Source organism: Cyprinus carpio, chromosome B13 (assembly GCF_018340385.1).
Source record: "Cyprinus carpio isolate SPL01 chromosome B13, ASM1834038v1, whole genome shotgun sequence".
Taxonomy (NCBI): domain Eukaryota; kingdom Metazoa; phylum Chordata; class Actinopteri; order Cypriniformes; family Cyprinidae; genus Cyprinus; species Cyprinus carpio.
In genome coordinates this window covers 21,459,543-21,483,900 of record NC_056609.1, presented here as the reverse complement: position 1 = coordinate 21,483,900, position 24,358 = coordinate 21,459,543, and the positions used below count along the sequence as shown (strand labels likewise).

Below are 24,358 nucleotides of genomic sequence, written 5' to 3'. Positions count from 1 at the left end.
GCTGAAACAGAAATATATGACGTTAAATGGGTCATCCAATACAATTCCACCCACTTTCCAGTCATACTAGACTTTCATTACGCTCTTTCAATGCCATTAAATCTTTATATTCTTCTGTCCCAGTTTCCTTTTAACCACAATCTAAAAATCATTTTACAGACCTACTTACCTACAGAGTTTTGAGAATGTCTTTGGATTACCCAATCACATGTCAGAATTCTGGGTCAGAGTGCCTTGTCCTGTGTCAAATGACTGCACCTGCACAAAACAGAACCCCCCTTGTTTTTTTTTCTTTCCAAAGAAAGAAAGGCTAAGTGAACAGTTAAGTGAAAATGCAACGAATCACTTAAAAATAGTCTCAGGTAAAACTGGGAAGGTAATAGATAAGTTCATGTTATATTGAACTTGGTGTATGTTAAGTTACTTCTTTGTTGACTGATATGTATAAAGTGATTGTTGACTGACAGGTTAAAGGGATACTCCACCCCAAAATGAAAATTTTGTCATTAATCACTTACCCCCATGTCGTTCCAAACCCGTAAAAGATGCGTTCATCTTCGGAACACAATTTAAGATATTTTGGATGAAAACTGAGAGGACTCTGATTGTCCCATAGACTGCCAAGTAAATAACATTGTCAAGGTCCATAAAAGCTATGAAAGTCGACGTCAGAATACTCCATCTGCCATCAGATGTGCAATCTGGGTTATATGAAGCGACGGGAACACTTATTGTAAGCGAAGAAAACAAAAATAACGACTTCATTCAACAATTCCTTTGTCAACAGTCTCCTCTCTCCGTTTATTTTCACATAAATAAACACATACATGAATGAATGAATATAGACCTGCAACACTAAATTATTACTTTATAACTAACATTATAAATGGATGTAGGAAAATGTGATTAAAATCCATTACTCAGCACAAAAACAACAGGAAGCAAATTGGCTCTGACAGAAATATTGATATCTATGATTCTCGTGTATGTATAGTATAGTGTCCCTTTATATACCTTCAACAAGCAGATCAGTTTGTCCACTTCTCTTGATAAAAGTTGGAGAAGCAGTTTTGTTTGCTCTACAGGCATCAAACATTGCAGTATAACAGCTGTGACCATGCAGTCATTTATAATGTTCTGGACTCCATCTGTGCTCTAGACTAGAGAACAATGCGAAAGACTTTAAAATGACGTGCTGTTTGTACTGTACTTTTGTGTAATTGCAAAAGCGTTTGTAGAGTATTTATTATATTTTTGTTTCCAGCTTGATTTTTTAAGTGAACGCATTTAATATGAACAAAAGGTAACATTTATTATTCTTTTGCATTTACGTCCATGTGCTTATTACAATGATTAGGGTTAGACAATAACAAGCAATGAATGAAAAATTGTGAATAGTCCTTTGACAATACTTTTCTAGACCAAGCACTGCTGTAACTCTGACTTTCTCACTCACTAAGCAAACAGACCACGTTGACTTGACCTCGAATGGCTAACTGATAAATCCACGAGTCAGCAATAAAACCAACAGTTTCTTGCCAGTTTTTCTAACATTTACATACATATGGGACCTGTTATAAAACTCAAGACTATTATGAAGCAAATACATTTTGTGGGCACGGTTTTTTATCCTGAGGGTGAATAAACATTTGAAAATATTGAATTGGGACATTTATGTAACTTGTATATCACACAGTATAAATATTGCAAATGTGTGATCTGTTTTACATGTGCAGGTTCAACAGTCTTAGAGGATTATGCAACTACAAAGAAAATGAAGTCTGAATAATGCAGTAATGCATACTATTGTCACATATTGATGAATATTCTGTGAAATAACAACAGACAAGACATTTCACCTGGAAAGTAGCCAGTATGCTGGAAGTTACTTGTGTTTCTTAGGAGAGGCAAGAATGTGTGGAGTGACGCACTAAATCTGCATTACTGTAAATTTCTTTCAACGCCCTCTTATTCGATTTGATCCTGTGAGTACTATTACACCATGCTAATACACAATAAACAAATGAATGTGGAATGTGTGCATCCACTCCTTAAAGTCCCCACAGTTCTTAAAATCTGCTTTGAAGTGTACAGTGATGCATGTTTGACTTCTACAAAGCATGATATGTTTTGAAGCCTCGTTCATGATTATTAAAGTTATAATTAAATAATATAATTTGTTACATTTAAATGTTTACATATTTTAAAACATTTCTACTGATGTTCTAGTGCTCTATGGAAACCACACCCGCTGCTAAACAAATGAATGTTACACCACACACCTAACACAGCACAACCACACCAAAGAATAACCTTTCAAAATTAAATTAAGATATTTTTTTATGTTTAATATGTGCAATAAACACTCCATAACTGAGTGTCATGGTATAACAGTCTCATATATATATATATATATATGAGACTGTTATATATATATATGAGAGATTTCGATTGAAATCTGTGGAAAAAACTACAACTCCCATTAAAATAAAAACGACCAGCCTTCTTTTACGACAACAAAATTCTATTGGTTCTCATCTATTTGACTGACTCCACTCTAGCCAATCAGCTGTCTTCAGGATGAACGGAATGTGGGCCACTGACCGGCGTAATGCCAGCGCGAGAAAGTGCCACGACTCCACACAGACATCGACTGACTCCTCCAGCTGGGGATAAGAATATTTTTGTTTTTTTGTTTTGTTTTGTTTTGTGTTTTTTTTTTGGCTGGAGCGGTGAAGCAGTTGGATTCGAGATAATCACGTCTGTTTAAACTCTTCCTGAAGTGATTCATCCAACGGAAATCTGCCGCGAGAAAAGGTGAGATTTAAAGCTTTTGTTATGGTGTTATTCATTATAAGCTTAAAAGATTTTCAGAAGCAATTAGCAGTAAACTTTGATCTCTCCTGTTTATTTACTCCCTCTTTAACTAGCTCATAAGCCCAGTGGGTCGAATACATCTTATTGTAGTTAGGAAGTGAATAGCATGAGTATAATAAGTGGTTTCACAGTTTGGTTCGAGTGATGCTCTGTTGTAGGCAGACAGTGAACTCCAGCTTTTCCTTTGTGAGCTAGCAAAGAAAACTGTATATTAAATAACACATTTCGGCTCTAACAGTTTTAATGTCAAATAATAATAATAAAAAAAACAGCTTTGATGTTCATGTAACAACTGTAGTGTTCACAAACTCTCAGCCTTGATTTCTTATTGTATGTTCATTGCACAGCAAGATTATATAAATAGGCGTCAAATGAGAATATGGAATATGGAACAAATCCTGTTTCATCTAATATGAATAAGCCTTTATTTCAGTTTCATAGCAAATGTTGAAATTCCCGTAATTTCCTATTGGCTCTTTAAATTGCTCCTAGTAAAGTCATTGCAAATGAACCATATAATAACTATTATTAATGATTATTTCTTATAACATTTAAATATGTAAGGCAGAAATAAATGTACAACATAAATGTAGTCTGTCATGTTTTACAATCATTGAAATTTCAGAGAACCCCCCCCACACACACACACACACACATTTTCTGCTGTTGCCGCATTTCAGTATAAATGAGCAAGTCTATAAGTGGATATCAAGGTATAAACATAATGCAAATGATCTAACAGTATACAGTATTTTTTTATGTAATATGATTATTCTTTTATTTAAGTTTATTTAAGTTTTTATTTAAGTTTCCTGTATAATCTAATCTAATAATTAATTGGCACCCAATCAAGTCATGATATATTAACACAGAAAATAGAGCAGTCTATGCACAAATCTGTTTACCAAAAAACTTACCGTTACTGATGGCCACTAAACAAAGCACATTTGTGCTTTGGTGCATATTTAAAGTGTGAGATAGGCATGAATCTCATGGAAGCAGCAGAGTATAGAAATTTGCAGACAGCAGCACATGGCGGAATGGAAAACTCTCTTACATAACTCCTTTTTTTTTTCTTTTTTTTTTTTAACAAACAGAGTGTTTGCATATTGTAGGGAAGCAGCTTTTCATCAAAGTTTTTGTAGTAGAAGGTGAGGGTAACACACTTGGACATCTATACTTGTTTTTTTTTTTTTTTTTTTTTTGGTTACATGGTCTTCTTCTACCAAATGCAGTGTTTGCATATTGTATGGAAGAAGCTTTTCTTCAGGTCAGCATTCAAAAGCCAACTTAGTATAATGTCCTTGGTGTAAAATTTTAAATTATTACAGCGACAAAAATGTGTTTGATATTAAAAATCTGAAGGTAAGAGGGACTCAAGTTACTTGAAGCTTTAAGTGCCTTTATGTGGAGCTTTAAAATATATGGAATATATTATGTTTGAATATACAAACACTATTGACATAAAAGTACACCAAACCTTACACTTTTTTCTTTTTAATCGGAACGGAAACTGCCAGTCATGGATATCTACGATCCTCAGACCCTTGGAATAGTGGTGTTTGGTGGCTTCATGGTGTTCTCAGCCATTGGGATTGCTCTGGTCTCAACATTTTCCATGAAGGAGACCTCATATGAAGAAGCTATAGCCAAGCAGCGGAAGGAGCAGGGGAAGACCCTATCCAGCCAACGGTCGGACAAGAAGAAAAAGGACAAGGCAGCTGAAAAGAAAAATCGTGCTAAGAAAAAGGAAGATAAGCCCAACGGGAAGCTTCTGGAGTCAGAGGCCACACCTGAGGTTACAGAAGTGGCAGCTGAGCCCTGTCCTCCAGCCCCAGAACAAGTTTCTACACCAGTACCTAAACAAGAGGCCCCAGCACAGAAATCTCCTCAACCCACCCCTTCTCAGAAGCCCACTTCACCTGCCCCGGCTCAGAAATCAGCTCCGACTGTCCCAGCCCAGAAGACAACTCCACCTGCCCCGGCCCAGAAATCTGCTGCACCTATCCAAAAGTCTACTCCAGCACCTCCTGCCCAGAAATCCTCTCCAACTCCCTCTGCCCAAAAATCTGCTTCACCCCCTCCTACCCAGAAATCTTCACCAGCCCCACCCCAAAAGTCTGCTCCAGCTGCCCCTGCACAGAAATCCGCATCACCTGCCCCCGCTCAGAAGTCTGCTTCAAATGCCCAGAATGCCCAGAAAGCGGCTCCACCTGCCCCAGACCAGAAAGCCACTCCATCGGCCTCTGCACAAAAATCTGCTCCACTGGCCCCCGCACAAATATCTGCTCAAACTCAAAAGGCTGCTCCAACTGCCCCAACACAAAAATCCTCTCAACCTGCCCCATCCCAAAAGGCTGCTCCAACTGCCCCAACACAGAAATCTTCTCAGCCTGCCCCATCCCAAAAGGCTGCTCCAACTGCCCCAACACAGAAATCTTCTCAGCCTGCCCAAACTCAAAAGGCTGCTCCAACTGCCCCAACACAGAAATCTTCTCAGCCTGCCCAAACTCAAAAGGCTGCTCCAACTGCCCCAACACAGAAATCTTCTCAGCCTGCCCAAACCCAAAAATGATGTTTCTAACAAACTGCCCCAACACAGAAATCTTCTCAGCCTGCCCAAACTCAAAAGGCTGCTCCAACTGCCCCAACACAGAAATCTTCTCAGCCTGCCCAAACCCAAAATGATGTTCTAACTGCCCCAACACAGAAATCTTCTCGGCCTGCCCAAACTCAAAAGGCTGCTCCAACTGCCCCAACACAGAAGTCTTCTCAGCCTGCCCAAACCCAAAATGATGTTCCAACTGCCCCAACACAGAAATCTTCTCAGCCTGCACCACCCCAAAGGTCTGCTTCAAATGCCCCAACCCAGAAAGCTGCCTCACCTGCCCCAGCCCAGAAAGTCACTCAACAAGCCCCAGTGCAGAAATCTTCTCCACCTGACCGAAAACCCAATCCACCTGCCCCGGCCCCTTCCCAAAAAGCTTCTGCAGGTCCTACCCCTCCTGCATCCCGTCATGCTCCCGAAGATGCTCCGCCTGCCCCATCTCCCAAGGAAAAGAGGAAGAAGAAAGCCAAAGCAGAGTCTGTTTCTGCTGAGATTCAGCCCAAATCTGTGGGTCCATTGGAGATGGTGACCAAAAAGGTTCCTGTCATGGCAGTGCCTCCAGTGGGTACTCCGAAAGCTGTCTCAGTAACTGCTGTGCCGGCCAAAGCAGAAGAGCCCAAACAGGATGCTCCAGCCAAGAAGAAAGGAGGATCCAAGAAGAAGTCAGAGCCAGGTATGCTATTATCTCCACAAAATCACCTGTATTAAGTGGTCAGATTATTACTAGGCGGGCTGTACAGACCTAAGGGAAGTGGAGGAGGCTGTCCCCTCCTGTTTCTCTTTGCAGCTGTAATTCTTTCAACATTTCTCTTAATTGACATTATAAATAACAATAATATTATTATTAATAAAAGTAGCTTTCAGTGGTAATCAGTAGGATACACGAAGGCATCATCAAACCTTAGGAGTCATAGTTTGTGTTTCCTATTCCTCCAGCTTACCTTTCTTGTCTTTCTTTTGCTACATTGAAGGACTAACATGTGCTGCTGAAAATGAATGCTTACATTAGTCTTCATAGGCACTAAATTGCAGCTCAAAAATGACTCTTTAATGCTTTAACCTAGTGATTATATTAGGTTAACCTTAATTTTAAAGGATTTGCCATTTTTTCATATTTGTCTGATCCATGACAAATGATTTTTGTATGTGCTCCGCAAACGTGGAGCTTGAATTCTCTGTTTGTACATCTTTAATATCTTTATTATATATTAATAAAGATTGATATTGAAAATATTTATTTGCTTTTATGCGTTTATAAATACTTAATGTTACATATGTAATTATTATGTATTTATTATATGGTGTATTTATATTTATTATTATAAATAGTATTTATATTTATACTTTTATTTATTTTTTTATTTTACATTATCAGAAGAATGCAGTGTAATTTTTCAGAAGTGTAGCAGATAGCTTATGTTAGACCTGTTATTTAAAAAAAAGCCAGTCCAAATTAATATATTCAATCCAGCTATGTCTTAAAGGAAGTATGGCCTCAGTGTGCAATAATAGGATTCTTCTGACTGGTTTGCCAGACCTTTAAATACACAGAGATAAAATTTTTGACTAGACCACACAGATTATATCTACATGACATGTAATAAACCTCCAAGTGGAACCTGGAAAACCTGAAAATTGGAGTATGTGAAGTGGCTGACTCCTAAGTTTATATACGTGTCACTTCCTGATGTCAGTTATCTCGTTCAGAGTACCGTCTGGATTATTTCTTCTGACAAATAGCGCTGATGTGCTCTATTTCCTTTGTGGGTGGGGTGTTGGAATAGCACTACTCCTTATTTGCTGATGTTGGCTCTGATTGGTTGCAGAGAGCACAGAGTGGGTTTCTGTCTAAAGTGCTACTCACAGGGGAATGGAGGCAGTGAGCTGCATTCTTCTGCTCTTGTGCTGGTTTTCATGTACGTGTGTGTGCTAGTTCACAGGCTCTTAAGCACATAGTTTGAGTTTCATTTAATAACAGTTTCACATTCTGCCTTGCCCTTGATTCTTATGATTTTATGCATAATTTTGACTTATTCTCTGTGCCTTTCTTTCTCTCTTTTTGCACACTCTGTCAACTAGAGATGTGAAAAACTGCATATTGTCAAAATCGACTAGTCACACAACACAAAATAAAGCAATACCACAAAAAAAATCTAGATAAATCACTCAGCCTAACTCTTTAGTTAATTTATTGTTAGAATAGTCAACCTTTCAGTGTTGTTATCAAGTAAAACTAACAATAAAAACATTTGTTAATTGAAAAAAAAAAAAAAAAAAAACAATTTTAGTTAGCTGACATAAGTTGTAGTAAAATTACTAAAACTAATAAAAAGAACTTTAATAAAAAAATAAATGAAAATGTAAATAAAAACTAATTAAAAAATGTATAAATACTTTTAATCTATTAAATAATAAAGTAACTCCAGTCATTTGTGAGAAGGTATTGCACTGCTTTGGCCATGGGAAAAAGCAGAGAGTTTGTGGCAGCACACAGGTGTTTCCGTGCACCCAGAATTCCACTCTTCTTCACGAAGCACAGCCCTCTTGGCCCCGTTCAAACAATACTTTTGCCTCAGCTGCTCCATTAGGGGAGCACACAAAGGCCATTAGTGACTGGACAATAGGAGTTTATCGTCAGTCCTGGGTGCCATCTCATCCTGGTGCCACACTGCACTCATGCCATGTTAGCACTGTCTGAATAACACAGCAAGTCAATAAAGAACATGAAAGTGCATACACACATCCCTGTACAAGCTTTTGGTTAACTGTATTGTACACATCATTCTCTGGAAGCTGCACTTGTTTTGGTCTGTCTGTTTTATTTTATGTTGCTGTTCTCAACATGTTTGATTGGATGCTGGAGATCATGGTGTTGGTGTTTAGGGAATGTTAAGTAGTGTAATAAAATGATTTGGAGAATTTGCTCATAAACACAATTAGTTTAGTTTAGTGGACACCCTGCTGTGACCAGAGACGGTTTTGCTGCAGAGCACTTCTTAGCTTTCTGATTTAGCGTCTCTCAAATACAGAATGACATGCTGGCACTCCAAAGGGATGTATCTGTGTTTTCTCAGTGGATAGCTATTAACTCTGTGAGTTCTGTTATTTGTATCTTTTTTTTCTTAGGCATAACCTTAATAAATGTTCTGTTTTTTGTTTCTTTCTCTCTAGCGGTGGCTGCAGACTCTGCGGACAGTCCACTGTACCTGCCCTACAAGGCCCTGCTTTCCACGGTGAGGAGTATGGTGTTCACTGAAGGAGAGGCCCAGCAGCTCATTCAGATTCTGTCTGATAAGGCTGGCATTATTCAGGACACATGGCACAAGGTATGGCCAACTTCCTAAAATCGTTTCGTCTTGTTTTATATTTTTAAATGAGTGATCTTTCACTTTCTATTACTTTATTTAAACTTAACCAAGATGTTTGACTAAACAGAGTTTTATGCATGTTTACAGGCCACACAGAAGGGTGATCCGGTAGTTGTACTGAAGAAACAGCTGGAAGAACGAGACAAGCAGCTGGCAACCGAGCAGGAGGACTCAGCAGCTGTTAAAAGCCGACTGAGGGATTTGACTAAAGTGAGGCCTGAAACGCTCATGCCAGTCTAAAAAATAATCACATACAAATTAGGAAAGTTTGATATGTGCACACGCATTAAGCCTTATTTGGACTCTATTAGGGGAAAACTGGCCAGTTTCTTGATTAAATATTTTACTTTGGTCTGATGGTGATAATACACTAGGTTTAAACCTTGTTCTGGGTTGGGAATGTTGAAAACAGTAATTACTTTTAATCAGTTAATAAGTCCTAATTGAATATAAAGTAATCATTTCTTTCAAGCAAAAAAAAAAAAAAAAAAACTTTTTGAATGGTTGTCTACAGTTTTTTACCAGCTCCACTAGGGTTGGGCGATGTCTACAAAACTGGCATCGGACAATGTTTACAGTGAAATATCGTGATTGACGATAACATCAGGGCGGAAGGGGGGTGGGTTTAGAGGGGGTGCCTGAAGCATGAATCTGTATTCAGAAAGGCACGGAAACAAATTGCTAATGGTTGCCTGTTACATTACAGTACATCAAATTTCACTTACCACATAAACAGGGTAAGGAGAGATGACTGAGGATGATGGCGAATGATTTGCCAAATGTGTGGTAAGTACTGCCGCTAACAGAGTACGTGCGATCGCAAATCTCGAAAGTGAAAGTGAAACTGAAAAGCGATCGTGCATTCAAAATCAGTTTAAATGCCAGGCATAATAGCAGCTCCCTGATGCCCACAATTTATATACAGTATAATTGGCCAATGATATAACTGTGAGAAAAAATATTGAAATATATATTTTCCTTGAATCTCGTATTTATTCCCTTTAGGGGTTCCGTAGTACACGTCATTTTCTTTCCGGACATGGTATTGGGATGTGGCGGAGTGCAGGGGTATGGGGTGGGAGGGGGACCCGATGCCAGCTCAACATCATGATGTCTATCAGCCATCGTCTATCGGACCCAACCCTAACCTCTACACAACCCTTCAACAGAAGCCACAAGTATTGTGATGGCCTGTTTTCATGCCAGATCATGAACTGCATATGATTTATGTTTGTTGTATAGGAGCTCTCTGTGGAGAAGTCAAAGGTGGCATCTGTAGAGACCAGGCTGAGCTCTCAGCTGAGTAAACGAGAGCAGGACATTATCGCCCTGCAAGCACGCATGCAGGCCAGTTATCAAGACCACCTTGCGGAGACTCAGCAACTTAATGCCAAAGTGAGATTCTCTGCCGTACACCAGCATGGTAGCAAGACTCTCTAAAAAGTCACATGATTACATGGACATCTAGTAAAATATTTATTTAGTAAAACATTTAGATTAAACATGATTAATCTCAAATTATGAGATAACCAAACATTTTTTCTTCCATAATATGCATTTATTTGTTATACATTGTAACATAGATGGAAGTTTTCTCAATAATTTTAGGTATAAGTGAATGCATTAAATTTAACAGGATTAGATGCTTTTAATTAATCACATTAATGAGCTTTGGCAGCCCTGATATTTACGTGACGTGCCTAAACCCTTTCTGCTCCTCCTTAGATCTTGGCTCTCCAGGACCAACTGGAGAAAGGCCCTAATGCTCAGCTGGCCCGTCTGCAGCAGGAGAACTCCATCCTCAGGGATGCGCTTAATCAAGCCACCAGTCAGACGGAGAGCAAGTATGAAGCTACAGCTCCTGCCAAACCCAATAATGTCTTGCTTTCTTAATTCATCTGTTTCACGATTGTGACAAACATTGCTTTATATCAGAGACAACACTTGGATGATCACAACTTTTTACCAATAAGATTGCAACAGACTAACTAGCTAAACATATCAAATATAGTAACCAAGCAACCGTCAAAATGTCTTCATGTGGGTTGTTGATGATTGCTGCTGGTTATGATGAGTCGACAACTCAGATTATCTTTAACTCCTATTTGTGCTTTCCGGGCAAACTGCAAAATGTACTTTTTTTTTATTTAAACTTGCATATTTCTGATATTCCATATTCCTGTCCTGTCCATGTTCAGAATGGTAATTTTTTTTTTTTTTTTTTTATCAATAAGACAAAATGCTGAATTGGCCAAACTGCGCCAGGACTGCCTTCGACTGAATAAGGAGCTGGTGGAGAAGAATGAGGCCTTGAAGGCTGACGAACAGCTCAGGAAAAATCTGGAATCTAGAGCTGCCATGGCTGAGAAACAACTGACCCAGCTGCAGGTCAGATACTCGCACTTTTTTGCACCACAGACGCCAATCATTCCTGTTGTTTACTTTGCTGAGTTGTAGTTAGTTTTGTGATGCCTCTTATGAAAGTGTTCCAAATGCCACTCTTATTTTTACAAAACATCTCCCAGCATGAGCACCAGCCTCATTAGAGCTTTCTGCTACCTCTCGCTGAGCTTTTGATATAATCTCTGAGTAATCGAACACCAAGAGAATCAGTGTTCCTGTGTTATGTTAGTTCCCAGTTAGAAATTAGTCTAAATAAACATTAGGACATAAAATAAGTTTACTTTACACTGTCTCCCTCTAAAAAAGTTATAGAACACAAAACTATTTGAATGTTGTTTATCATATCAGAACACAAAATTGTAATTGCTGTTTTTAGGTGTTTAAAAATTTTAGATGGTTATGGTCCATTGTGTTTATCCAAAGCAACTTAGATTGCATTCAAGGTACATATACCTTGGTGTTGCTAGCACTGTACTCTACTCTTTATATGATATCACCTATTATGTTCATAAAGACTCTGAATTTAGTGGCATTGTGTGACCAAATCTGAACTCTGTTTTCTGTTTTCATGCTTTTTTTTTTATCCCCTGCAGGTGAACTGGGTGAGCAGTGAACAGGCCCTGCAGAAGCGTCTGGAGGAAGTGAGTGAGGAGCTCAGACAGACCCAGAGCAGCAGAAACAGCCTTCAGACACAGCTTGAACATGCTCAGAAAGACGCCACTGCTCTAGCAGGTCAGCACCCACTTGGTTCTTAAGCAAGGATGCTCTTTGTAAAACCACAAGATTCAGTCTGCTTTAAAAACATTTCTTTATAAGTGAAAAAGTTGGTTAGATCTGAGCTGCAAATCGTGCAAGGTGTAATGCTTGCAGTATCCACAATGTGTCTTCTAACAAAACGTTTAACATCAGGTTTCTTGTGTACTATATGTTGCTTTGGACAAAAGCATCAGCGAAGTTATGAATTAGTCATTCGGAATAAGAGTTTTCTTGGTCACTGCATTGTTTCAGAGGCTCAAGCTCATGTGGCCAGTATGGAGACAGAAATGAAAGAGCGGACCGGACAGTTGGAGAGCCTGCAGAGCCAGCTGAAACTGCTGGAGGCGAGCCAGAACAAAGAACAGAACCACAATTCAGAGGTGACATTCTACTTTCTGAGATGTGTCAAATTGAATAAATGGGTTTAAGTTTGTTAAACATCATGTAAATTATAGTTGTGAGGTAAATTGCATGTGTAATATTTACAGGCTTCGATGGCTGAACTGGAGAAAGCAAGGAATAGGTAAGATAAAAGGCCATATTTGCTTGAGACGCAAAAAATGTTGATAAGTTGATGACTTGTTTTCAGATGATGATGAAATGTTTATTTTTTCTCCAGTGACAAATTTTCTTGTTTTTTGCATAAGTCATACAATTTTAGTACAATTCAACAACAAAAAAAAATGCATCAATAAAATTATCAGCTTTACAGCTAACATTTGTTGAACATGAATACACACTGATTGTTTAATCTCTAGCCTGAAGGAGAAAGAAGAGGAACTGATCCAACTCAAAAACATCATCGCCAATCAGGTGAAGCTGAACATACTGCTTCTTAGACATTTTCAGCTCATTTTAGTATTTCATTAGTAACTGACTTTTAATTTATAAAATGTGATTTGTTGTGCCACCTTATTTGAACCAATCACATGTCCTCTTCAGGTGGATAACACAACAAAGGTGCAGCAGTTGCAGCACAGGTACGATAAGGATGTTGTCTGATGTAGGGCTGCACGATTAATCGCATGCATTTGTCATGCGTGTCTCATCAGTAAAGCCGGTTCCGTGATTAGCGGTAAATGTCTGTCACCTGTTTCAAAAACGGGAGCGGCAGTTATACACAGAGCCGTAGTTCAACTGACAAGCTACGCATATTCCTGTTCATAATTGTGATGAATCGCATTCGATTATGACCACGATATAGCGTAGCTTGAAGTGAACTACGGCTCTGTGTATGAACTCCCGGTGCATTTTGAAAACAGGTGACGGATGTTTACCGCTACCACGGAACCGGCTTTACTGATGAGCACGCATTTAATCGTGCAGCCCTAGCGGCAGGATGGCTTCATTAATACATTTCAGTTGATCTGAATATTTATTAATCTGATCTTTTCCTTTGAATCGAAGATTAAAGAAAAGGATGACCAAATAGCAACTCTTCAGGGAGAGCTCCAACAGGTTAAAGAAAAAAGTTCAGACCTCACCAGAGTAAGTTTATCATATGCAAACCCTGACACTTCAAACAATAATTCAATTTAAACCTAACCATTAATCCCATTTATTATTGTTATTATTGTTATTCCTAGCTTGAAAACACAGAAATGCTGGAACAGCTTCAAAACAGGTATGCTTCATTTGTGATGCAAACAACAGCTTCAAATTCATGTGTTTTTCTCATTCTCATAGTACAATTTAATGCCATATGTTCTCTTCTTGTTGTTCCTGTAGTTTAAAAGAAAGAGAGTCTCAGGTGGCTCTGTTTGAAGAAGAGATGAAGCAGTGTAAAGAACAGTATAACACTAAAGTAAGTGAGACTTCACTGTTATTCTATATTAGTACATTTGACACTTAAAGCTAAAGTGTATCATTTGTTAGTTTAAAACAACTCACCATTTTCTAATAATGCACTCTCCATTTACAGCTGGAAGACAACACAACCAAGCTGGAGTCACTACATAAATGGTACATATTCTGTCCTACTGAAGGCCACTGCATGTATATGCTCCTGCCAGCCATAAGTGTCTTCCTCCACAAAAGCCAAGTGGTTTTTATAATGTTTTTCAGTGTCACTGACAAAGAGAGCCTAGTGACATCACTACAACAGGAAGTACAGCAGCTCAAGGAACTAAATCAGTCACAAGGCAAGAGTTACGTAAGTAGCCAACTGTGACAACTGTGGACGTGCTTGTCATTATCTTACATGTACACAGTGATTCATAAAACATGCGTAGGCACACATTTTATCTCATGTCAGCTGGGTATATGTACAAAGCAGATTGTTCTAGTTTTCTTCCATTTCTATTTCAGGACTTTTAAAGAACCATATGTAGGTTTTTCTGTGTGTGCAAAAATGGTGGCAGATGAAAGAAGTGTTAAGGGTCATCATTTTACTCAACAGTTTTTAGCTTTAAAGAAACCTCAAGTTATTTATGTTTCATGTTAATCCACTGTTTATTCCAGTGTCTCAGCATTTAACTAAGACTAAAAGATTTATTTTTTGTTTAATTTCTGTGCTTAGATTTGCATTTTTGTTGGTTTTAGAATGTTAATGTGAATATTACACTGTGAATAATACACTGAGCATTTAATGTTGTTACAGGAAAGTTTAGAGGACATGCTGAAATCTGTCCAGGCTGAGACCAAAGAAGTTCTTCATTCTCTTTTCCCACACATCAACATAGAGACAACGCAGGTGTCTAGGATTTCAGTTTTTTTGTGGTTTCATTTCTCAGTTTTGTTTTTGGATCCACTTGTAATATTGGTGTGTTTTGGAAAAGCAAAAACACGTTACATCAGTCCCTCTATACATACAGTATCATTCAAAAGTTTGTTAAAATAACTGTTTTCTATATTAATATTTTTTTTTACAATTTTAATGTATTCCTGTGACGGCAAAGCTGAATTTTCAGTATGCGTTACTCCAGTCTTCAGTGTCACATGATCCTTCAGAAATCATTCTAATATGATGATTTTGGTGCTCAGTAAATGTTTTATTCATATTTTATTTTTTTTATTAATCTTTGTATATTAAAGTATTAATTTCTTTATAATAAAAATCGTAGTGACCCTCAACCTCTGAATGGTAGCGTACTTGATACACTTTGAATGCTAGCTAATCCCGAGTCTCTCATTCTCTTTCTTCAGACCAGTTGGCTGCAAGACTTTGCTGTGAAAGCACAAGAGGTGTTAAATCAAAAGCAACAGAGCCAAGAATCCCAGCAAAGCACAGAGATGGTGGTAAGTGTGCTGTGGTTTGTGGCCTTGTGCTATTATCATCTTAACGTGGCTCTTTGTTGCCCCCTACTGGGGATGTAAGGCATATTTGTAGTTACTACAATGCTGTTTTTATTATTAGGAGATAATGGGGAAACTACAGGCAGCCCAGGAGAGTCAGTGCACATTACAGTCTGAGTGTGAACAGTACAGGAGCGTACTGGCTGAGACGGTGAGATTATACACCAAGAATCTGTTTTAGCAAAGCCTTAATGGGAATGTTATTGAGCCGGATTTGTTTCCTGATGTTCTTCAGGAGGGGATGCTGAAAACGCTTCAGAAGAGTGTAGAGGAGGAGGAGAGAGTGTGGAAGACCCAGATAATGGAGTCAGAGGAGAAACTGAAAATGGTAGGTTTATTCACTGTGTTAACACACACACATATAAATCTGCAGACATAGTGTAAGTACAATATTAAAGAAGAAGACTTTATTCATTTTTCTTTGATTATAGAAAATATATATTTTGGTTATGATTTTGTTATCCAAGTGTTATGGAAAACGTTCATAATATTTCAGGGGGAATTTGGATGGTCATTCCACCTCCAAGTGAAAGCGAGTGTGAAGGTTTAAGTCTGTCATTTTATGTCTTCAATCTGTCATTTTATGTAGGCACTCAAAAAGGTGCAGGAATTAGAAGAGACGACAGAGAGCTTGAGAGGGGAGAACCAGAGAACCCAACAGGTACATATTTCACCTGTGGAAATGATATTTTGTACAGCAGGACACTATAGGAATACAAAAGATGAGTATTACAGAGTGCAAAAATGTGTCAGGCTCTATAAATAAACCATAAACTGACAAACCCAGTGACTTAAAAAAATAAAGTATTATCAAAATATGAAATACTTCATATTAGGACTCAGCTAATGCATTCTCATTTATTATTGATTTACATTCAAACGACTTTTTCACCACTGAGCAAATTTAACCATGTATATGCAAGATCCTCATGGGTCCTTAAAAACTCAAATTTAAGTTAGTAAAAGTCTTTAACCCTTGTGCAGTCTTCGGTCACTTCTGACTGGAGAAATTTACATTTTGAATTTTTAAAAATCGTTGCTTCACCAGAATCGTATGAAACTTGATGATTTTTATATCACTTTGTATGTGAACACACAAAAAGATTTTCCTGATATTGCTACAATTTGTTTATTGTCTGGTTCCTGCTACCTTATAAGTTTGAACCCAAGTGTACAGTGATGTGAAAACGTTTTCGCACCCCCTTCCTGTTTTTTTTTCACATTTGTCACACTTGAATGATTCAGATCATCGAACAAATTTTAATATTACACGAAAATAACCAGAGTAAATACAAAATGCAGTTTTGAAATAATTATTTCATTTATTAAAGGCCGTGTTGCATGGTTAATTTTTCAACGAATTTGTGCAATTTGCTTGTTGGTAATGAACATTTAAACTGTTATCCATTGTATTTTATGTTGTTGGGTATCACAAAATTGAAAAAGTACGAAAAAGTAGGTACTATCTTACAGCGGTTTGCAATGATTCTCCTTTCCCCCACAATGCATTGCATTACGTCACATTGGGGAGAGAATTTACCAAAGCCCGCCTTGAGAGCGACTAGAGAGACGAGTAGTAGACGAGAGTATTCAGATAGCGCAGATTATAGATAAATAGATAAATACATAGATATAGATAGACAGACAGACAGATAGATCGATGGATAGATATCGACCAACAGCGACCAAACGCACTCATTTCCCTACAGCACCAGCTTTCCAACGCAGTTTCCACACAAGCACCAGCCAAACATAGCGACAGACACGCGGCTACGTTTGCAACAACATTTTCACCGGAGAAAGAGATAAACGCTTAGAAAACGCCCATATAGCTAGCATGATGCTTTCTATTTCTAGATGACAAAGAAAAAGTTTACCAGTACGACACTATGACAAAGGTTACTGGTACTTATCTGAACTAATTTCATGATCACTGCCACTAGATATAAAGAAAACATTAATTTTTCACTCGGCGCTATCCAAAAAAAATAAAAAAAAAAAAAAAAAATAATAAAAAAAAAAAAAATAATAATAAATATATATGTATATGTATGTATGTATGTGTATAATATATATATATAATATATATGTATATATATATATATATATATATATGTATATATATATATATATATATATATATATATATATATATATGTATATATATATATATATATATGTATATGTATATATATATATGTAACTCACCAGGACACTTCACCAACTCTCCACTCATTCTCCTCGGACCATGCATTTAATTGGCTTTGACGGCCATCAGTTCTTGGCAATTCCTCATTTGCTCTCTCACGTCTGGCTGGTTCAAAATTATAGGGCTGCTGGCCCATCATACATGTTGGCTCTTTGCCACCTCTTCCTCATCCCAGTGTTTATCGCAACGTTACATTGTCCTAAAATCGTTTTTTCAACGTGAACCACTTGCATAAACACTGCGTCCGTAGGCAGTATTATCCTTAGGGGCTGTCATTGTTGTTTCGCGTCCTGTGTGACGTCGGAACTCTGAGTACATCGATCTAGTACGAGTTCTACGGGTGGGAAGTCACGGGTTTGTGACTTCCGTTCCACTGCACTTTCACGGGTTTAAGGTTGGGAAAAACACGGGTTAAGGGTTGCCTGGAACGCGCATCATACTAGGCTGAGGCTTCCTTTCCTCCACTTCTCCCCAATGTGACGTCATCACCGAATTGCGTAAAAAAAAAACCGTTAATACCAAAAACGTAAAAAACAAAAAAAACTGTAAAAACTGGTCTTTAAGGCCATATTTGAGACATTTTAAAAATGATATACATATCTTGAGTGATTTATGTACCCATTAATCGACAGTGGTGGTTAACCTGCAACATGGGCTTTAAGGGAAAAAAGCTGTCCAAACCTGCCTGGCACTATGTAAAAAAAGTAATTGCCCCTAAATCTAATAACTGGTTGTGCCACCCTTTGCTGCAACAACTGCAATCAAGCATTTGCGATAACTGGCACTGAGTCTTTCACATCGTTGTGGAGGAATTTTGTCCCACTCTTCTTTGCAGGATTGTTTTAATTCAGCCACATTGGAGGGCTTTCGAGCATGAATGGACTGTTTAAGGTCATGCCACAGCATCTCAATCGGATTTAAGTCCAGACTTTGATTTTGGCCGCTCCAAAACCTTAATTTAGTTTTTCTTGAGCCATTCAGAGGTGGACTTGCTGGTGTGTTTGGGATCATTGTCCTGCTGCATAACCCAAGTGCGCTTGAGCTTGAGGTCACAAACTGACAGCCGGACATTCTCCTTCAGGATTTTCTGATAGAGTGCAGATTGGGGATAATTAAGATATTTTTTTGGCAAATGTGAGACGAACCTTTTGTGCTCTTTTTTTTTTTTTGGTCAGCAATAGCTTTTGCCTTGGAACTCTCCCATGGATGCCATTATTGCCCAGTCTCTTTTTTTATTGTTGAATCATGAACACTGACTTTAATTGAGGCGATTGAGGCCTGCAGTTTTTAAGATGTTGTTCTGGGTTCTTTTATGACCTCCTGAATGAGTCGTCCTTGCACTCTTGGAGTAATTCTGGTAGGCCGGCCACTCCTGGGAAGGTTCACCGCTATGCCAATTTTTCTCCATTTATGGATAATGGCTCTGACCGTGGTTCGCTAGAGTCCCAAAGCCTTAGAAATGGCTTTATAACCCTTTCTAGACTGATAAATGTCAACTATTTTGAATTTCTTTAGATCGCGGCATGATGTGCTGCTCTTTAAGCATGCTTCACTTTGTCAGACATGTTCTATTTAAGTGATTTCTTGATTCAACAGATCTGGCAGTAATCAGGCCTGGGTATGGCTAGTGAAATTTAACTTTCTAAAATAGTGTGGTTAATCACAGTTCTTTCGTGATTTAACAGGAGGGGCAATTAATTTTTCATGAAGGGCCAGATAGGTTTGAACAGCTTTTTCACTTAATAAATGAAATCATAATTTAAAAACTGCATTTTGTATTTACTTGCACTATCTTTGTGTAATATAAATTTTTTTTTGATGATCTGAATCTTTTAAGTGTGACATATGCAAAAAAAAAAAAAAAAAAAACAGGAAGTGGGCAAAAACCTTTATATAAAGAAGTACATTTTAACGGCACTCAATATTCCTCATTCTTTCACCAGAAATTTTCATTCAGTCGATATTTTGTATCTATCCATTTCTTCCCCCTGTGCAGCTGGATGAGAAAGTGATGTTGCTCGAGGCCCAAATGGAGAAAAAGCTCCAGTCAGTTTCCACTGACAGCCAGAGTCAGTCTGAAGAGATAACACAGGTAAGCGCACACTCCTGCCTAAAGGCTTATTCACTAAAACACAATATGAGATACAACATCAGACAAGTTGTGAAAAGATCTTGATCTAGTCCAGCTCTGCCACTTTACAGTTAATTTTGTTTGTTTTTTAGTTGAAGCAAGTTTTAGCAGAATCAGAAAGACAGCTGAGTGCGGCCCAGAAGGAGATACAGACGCAGAGGGAGGAGCTTTCACAGGTTGGTTTCTCTTGAAGTCCCAAGCATTTGCTACAGGTTTACACCTACTATTCTGTTTACCCACAATCATGTGACAAACAGGAGCTTTTGCAAAGGATTTAAACAAAGTTGGTTTTGTTGAGTGACCGCTTTTATTTCCAGATCAGACAGCAACTGAGTGACGTGACAACACGAGCTCAGGGAGTGGCAGAGAACGGGCAGCCTGAGGCGGAGGAGTGTCAGGTTAGGGTGCGACACAGAAAAGCACCCTGCACCTCACTTGGCAGTATTAGATAGAACTATGGCTGTGTCTCAAAACCCATCAATGCCTATAGAATAAGTCTTCCAAAAATGGTTGCCTTGAATACTGCTTGCTTTGCTGATTATGTTAGGAGACACAGTCGCCAAATATCCATAAAAAAGTTAATTCAAGTTTATTTACATAGTTCATTTCACTCTACACATTGAGATGATTTTACCCTATACACGAGACTATATTTATGTGCCATAAGTTATTCTCCCTATCCAGTGCTGCCAGTGAGGGGATTTTTTACTCATAATTCTAACCATTCATATTTCAGCATTTTGTTTCAGCAGCTTCTGTTAACCCAGGCACCTGTTTTCATCTCTGAATATCTGCGCTCTTGGGTTCTTTCTGTCGCTTACCTTTTTTAACCACTAACATTTGTCTTTTGAATTTGAAACTCATACTTCTTTGAAGATCCTACTATTTTTGGAAGATTTTATGCTTGTTTTCACTCTCATTTTCTGGATGCATTGGGCACTAATGCAGCTCTTGTGTTGACTGGCATGGAAAGGTTTTGCAGTAGTTCATGGATTAGCTACAATAACATATCTACTCGGGTGGTATTGTTGGTTTGGTCAGGTCCAGGCTCAGCTGGAGCAGACGTTGGAAAAACTGCAAGGTGAACAGGCTCTAAACCAGCAGCTCTCTGCAGAAGTTGAGCAGGTACAGTGGTGTTCAAGATCTTGTGTTTCGTCTAGATTTCTAAAAACATGTTATTCATTAAACACATTATTCCATCCTTTATAGGCTCAGGAAGCCCTCAAAAAACAGCTTCAGAGCCATCTAGAACAGATGAAGTCAGCTGAAGACGCTGCAGCCATGGAGGATGTTGTTCAGCTGAAGGTATTTTTGAACTTTGAAAAGCTGATAACCAGTATAATGTGTTTTTTCTCCTTATAAGCTGCTAAGAAAGCACTTCTGCTGGGAATGACAATGTCAAATACCAACATCTGATGTTGGTGCTAGATTTCTATATTTCCAAAAAGTGGCAAACGGAATGGATTAAATGCATCCATAACAAAGTATATGAAGTGAATCCAGTTATAAATGAAAGATCTAATCATTGATTTTGGTTTGAAAATAGAAATGTCCAAACTGTATTTACAAGATGTAGAACTGGTCACACAAGACTTACCTGTGTGTATTTATTGAAAGGAGAAGAATTGCCTTAACATGCTTTTTGTAGGTGTTCCTTGACTGTTAAAGTGGTACTGTGGAAATGTTTTTCTCCAAGTAAATTAATGGATATTTTTAAAAACTTTTCTCTAGATAAAATATTAGAACTTTTATCAAATATCAGTTTGAAAGATTGTATAGAATTTTATGTATTTATTTATCAATTTATTTGTAATGTCTTGTTAAAGGGATAGTTTACCAAAAAATGAAAAGACTGTCATTAATGACTCACCCTCATGTTGTTCCAAACCTGTAAGACCTCCGTTCATCTTCGGAACACAAATTAAGATATTTTGCGTCATGCGGATACATTTTTTACATTCACATCAAAGCGCAAACAACGTAGGCAACTTATCCGCATGACACAGCTGACACAGAATGGCATACATTGTTTACGTTCAGTAGATACTCTCCAAAATGGCACCAGGGTGAGACGAATTGTTGAATAAAGTCGTTATTTTTGTTTTCTCCGTGCACAAAAAGTATTCTCGTTGCCTTGTAAAATTATGGTTGAACTCCTGATGTCACGTGGATTATTTTACTGATGTCCTTGCTGTATTTCTGGACCTTGATTGTGTAAGGACTCTTGTTGTCTTACGGGAGGGTCAGAGAGCTCATGGGATGCATCCAAAATATCTTAATTTGTGTTCCAAAGATGAACGGAGGTCTTACGGGTTTGAAACAACATGAAGGTGAGGAATTTTTGGGTGAACTAACCCTTTAAATTGTGTACAGTTCATATTAAGACTTTGTAAATCTTATTATTCTTGAGGTTGCTTTTGATAGAAGGAAGAAGAGAAAAAGTGTCAAATCACTCAAAATTTATGCACTGATTATGCAGTTTTAAATTTAAACTGAAAATCGTATGTAGTTGTTATTGTAATAAGTTTATTTGTATGTATTTTATTTACTTAATAAACAATAAAAATGAGCACATTTAATTATGAATTTGTGCATGCATACTGGAAGAGCTTTATCTAAAATGTTTCTTGTTTAACTGTTAGAAGTGAGTTTCTATATAAATCCCTAATGCTCACTACTTCGTTTCAGGAGTGTCTAGAAAAGGAGCGAAAGATGACCAAAGATTTGGGCCAGGCAGCCACCAGACTCCAACAGCTGCTAAGAAACAGTCAGGACCAACTTTCCAAAGAGAAGGACAAAGTCAGGACCCTGCAGGATCAACTGCGAGACAATGTACAAACATCATACAAATTAATAAAAGTCTGTAGGAAAATAGCTGCATGCCTGTGTTAACGTTATTTATGTTCTTTGTTTTTCAGGAGGGTGATGGAGAAGTGAAGAAAGGCACTTCTGTTTGAGGTGTAAAACTAAACAAATTGCCAAAAATTGCCTTAAGATGACCAAAATGAAGCATTCCGAAAAATTTCTTCCCTTTTTTGTTGCACTATAGTCTTGGGAGAAATTGAAGACTTTTGGAGAAATTTATCTCATGTAAACATTTTATTTCGGACATTCCATCTGAAACCTTCTGGCTATGTCAGAAAATATTCCTCTGCCTTATATTCCTAGTGTTCCCACACCTCTCCTCCTGATGTCAGTGTTAAAAGGGAAACCGCATGTACGTTATGCGTACATTAACTAGTGCAATTAATTTCTTGTTATTGAATGAGTATGCATAATTGTATTGGTACATGGGTACAGCATTTGGAATCTCTGTAGCTGGCTTCAACACCATTGTAGTAAATTTGATAATAAATGGCAACATACCTTTATTTTACTGTCATGTTTCTTTCTTTTTTTTATTTAAAGAAATATTTCACCCAAAAATTCTAATACTAAGAGTCTAATACTATTTCATGCATGTTGAGTTATTTACACTGTTAAAGAGTTGGATTCTCATGCTAAACATGGCCAAAGTTTCAAAAAACGATACGAATGTAAAACGGACTATTTCTGTGTCAAATATACTCTTTCTGGTTCTGGTTCTGTTCTGCGTTTTGGAGAGTTTTTTTTTCGAGCTTGGCTCTTCGTGATGTAATTAAAGGTGGAACTCCTTATATGGGCATTTCTCTCGTCACAAATTGACCAAGTGTTCCCAATTTAGCAATTTTGTTGTTAAATTTAGCAACTTTTTTCCCAAAAGCACCTAGCAACAAATTTCACAATTTTTTACAATTTATTTGGCAACTTTTAGCAACTTTTGATAAGTGACTGAGACAATAAAAAGGCACACATTTCCCATCCAATTTACACAAAAAGAGGAAACCAAAGATGCCGAGCAGTACACACATCGTGTGAACTGCTATTTGCAATTGTTCAGTTTAATAATAAATTAATAATTGTTCATTTATGATACACTTTGTTAAAACCTTGTACCTGCGATTGTTGATCAGTTAGTACTCTGTAAGAAAAATGGAAAAGATACAAAAATTTTCCAGGACATTATCCATTATCACCCTGTAACCTGAAAACACTATGCGTAATTTAAAATGCATGCAAAAAAATCAATACGGAAAATTCTTTCATATTAACATAGTATATTGTGCACTATTTTTACAGACTTTAGCACACTAACTACTAATACACTGCTTAAAGCATAATTGTTGGACAGGTGTAGTATTGGTTTACTAGCTATTAAAAAAACGTAAATTTTAAACGTTCAAAAAAGTTAAGTGTTCAGAAATTTAAAATGATTCAATAATCAATCATTTGAATTTAAAAATATTCATTGATATTTTAATATATTATGCATATTATTTTACAAACAAATCTAAATTAACATATAAAATAGTTTTTTGCTGAAATTTCATGTGACACAATTTTGCGTCGTGATTGCGCAATGACATCATAACATCATTTAACAACTTTTAGCTACAAATCGACCTTCCTTTAGTAGGGTGACCAAACATGCCATTTTCCCAGGACACATGCTGGCCAAGATTTCTACATTGTCTAAAATATCAAATATCCAAGTTTTGGCTTTGGTTTCCTGTTTTCATACTTAATGAAGGTAATGATCGTTTGACCAATAACATGCAGACATTGTACGTAATCGACCAATCGTGGTGCGTGAGAAGGTGGGATCTACAGAGAACGGTCAAAGCGATGCAAAT

At 37.6% G+C, this 24,358-nt stretch overlaps 1 protein-coding gene across 1 annotated transcript; it reads left to right on the top strand.

The window, feature by feature from the left end:
- The first annotated feature begins 2,584 nt into the window (after positions 1–2,584).
- On the top strand, positions 2,585–23,017 carry LOC109106162 (ribosome-binding protein 1-like). The gene is given in 30 exon segments (XM_042737278.1): positions 2,585–2,817; positions 4,398–6,158; positions 8,657–8,811; positions 8,941–9,063; positions 10,096–10,248; positions 10,579–10,697; positions 11,088–11,241; positions 11,850–11,988; positions 12,265–12,392; positions 12,501–12,535; positions 12,771–12,830; positions 12,951–12,992; position 13,217; positions 13,420–13,500; positions 13,599–13,636; positions 13,741–13,816; positions 13,934–13,974; positions 14,077–14,164; positions 14,612–14,704; positions 15,157–15,249; positions 15,368–15,457; positions 15,542–15,634; positions 15,896–15,967; positions 19,512–19,607; positions 19,739–19,822; positions 19,964–20,044; positions 20,688–20,771; positions 20,856–20,951; positions 22,335–22,478; positions 22,565–23,017. Coding segments are annotated over 29 exon segments (4,257 nt in total). The 5' UTR covers positions 2,585–2,817; positions 4,398–4,399; the 3' UTR covers positions 22,604–23,017.
- Positions 23,018–24,358: the final 1,341 nt, after the last annotated feature.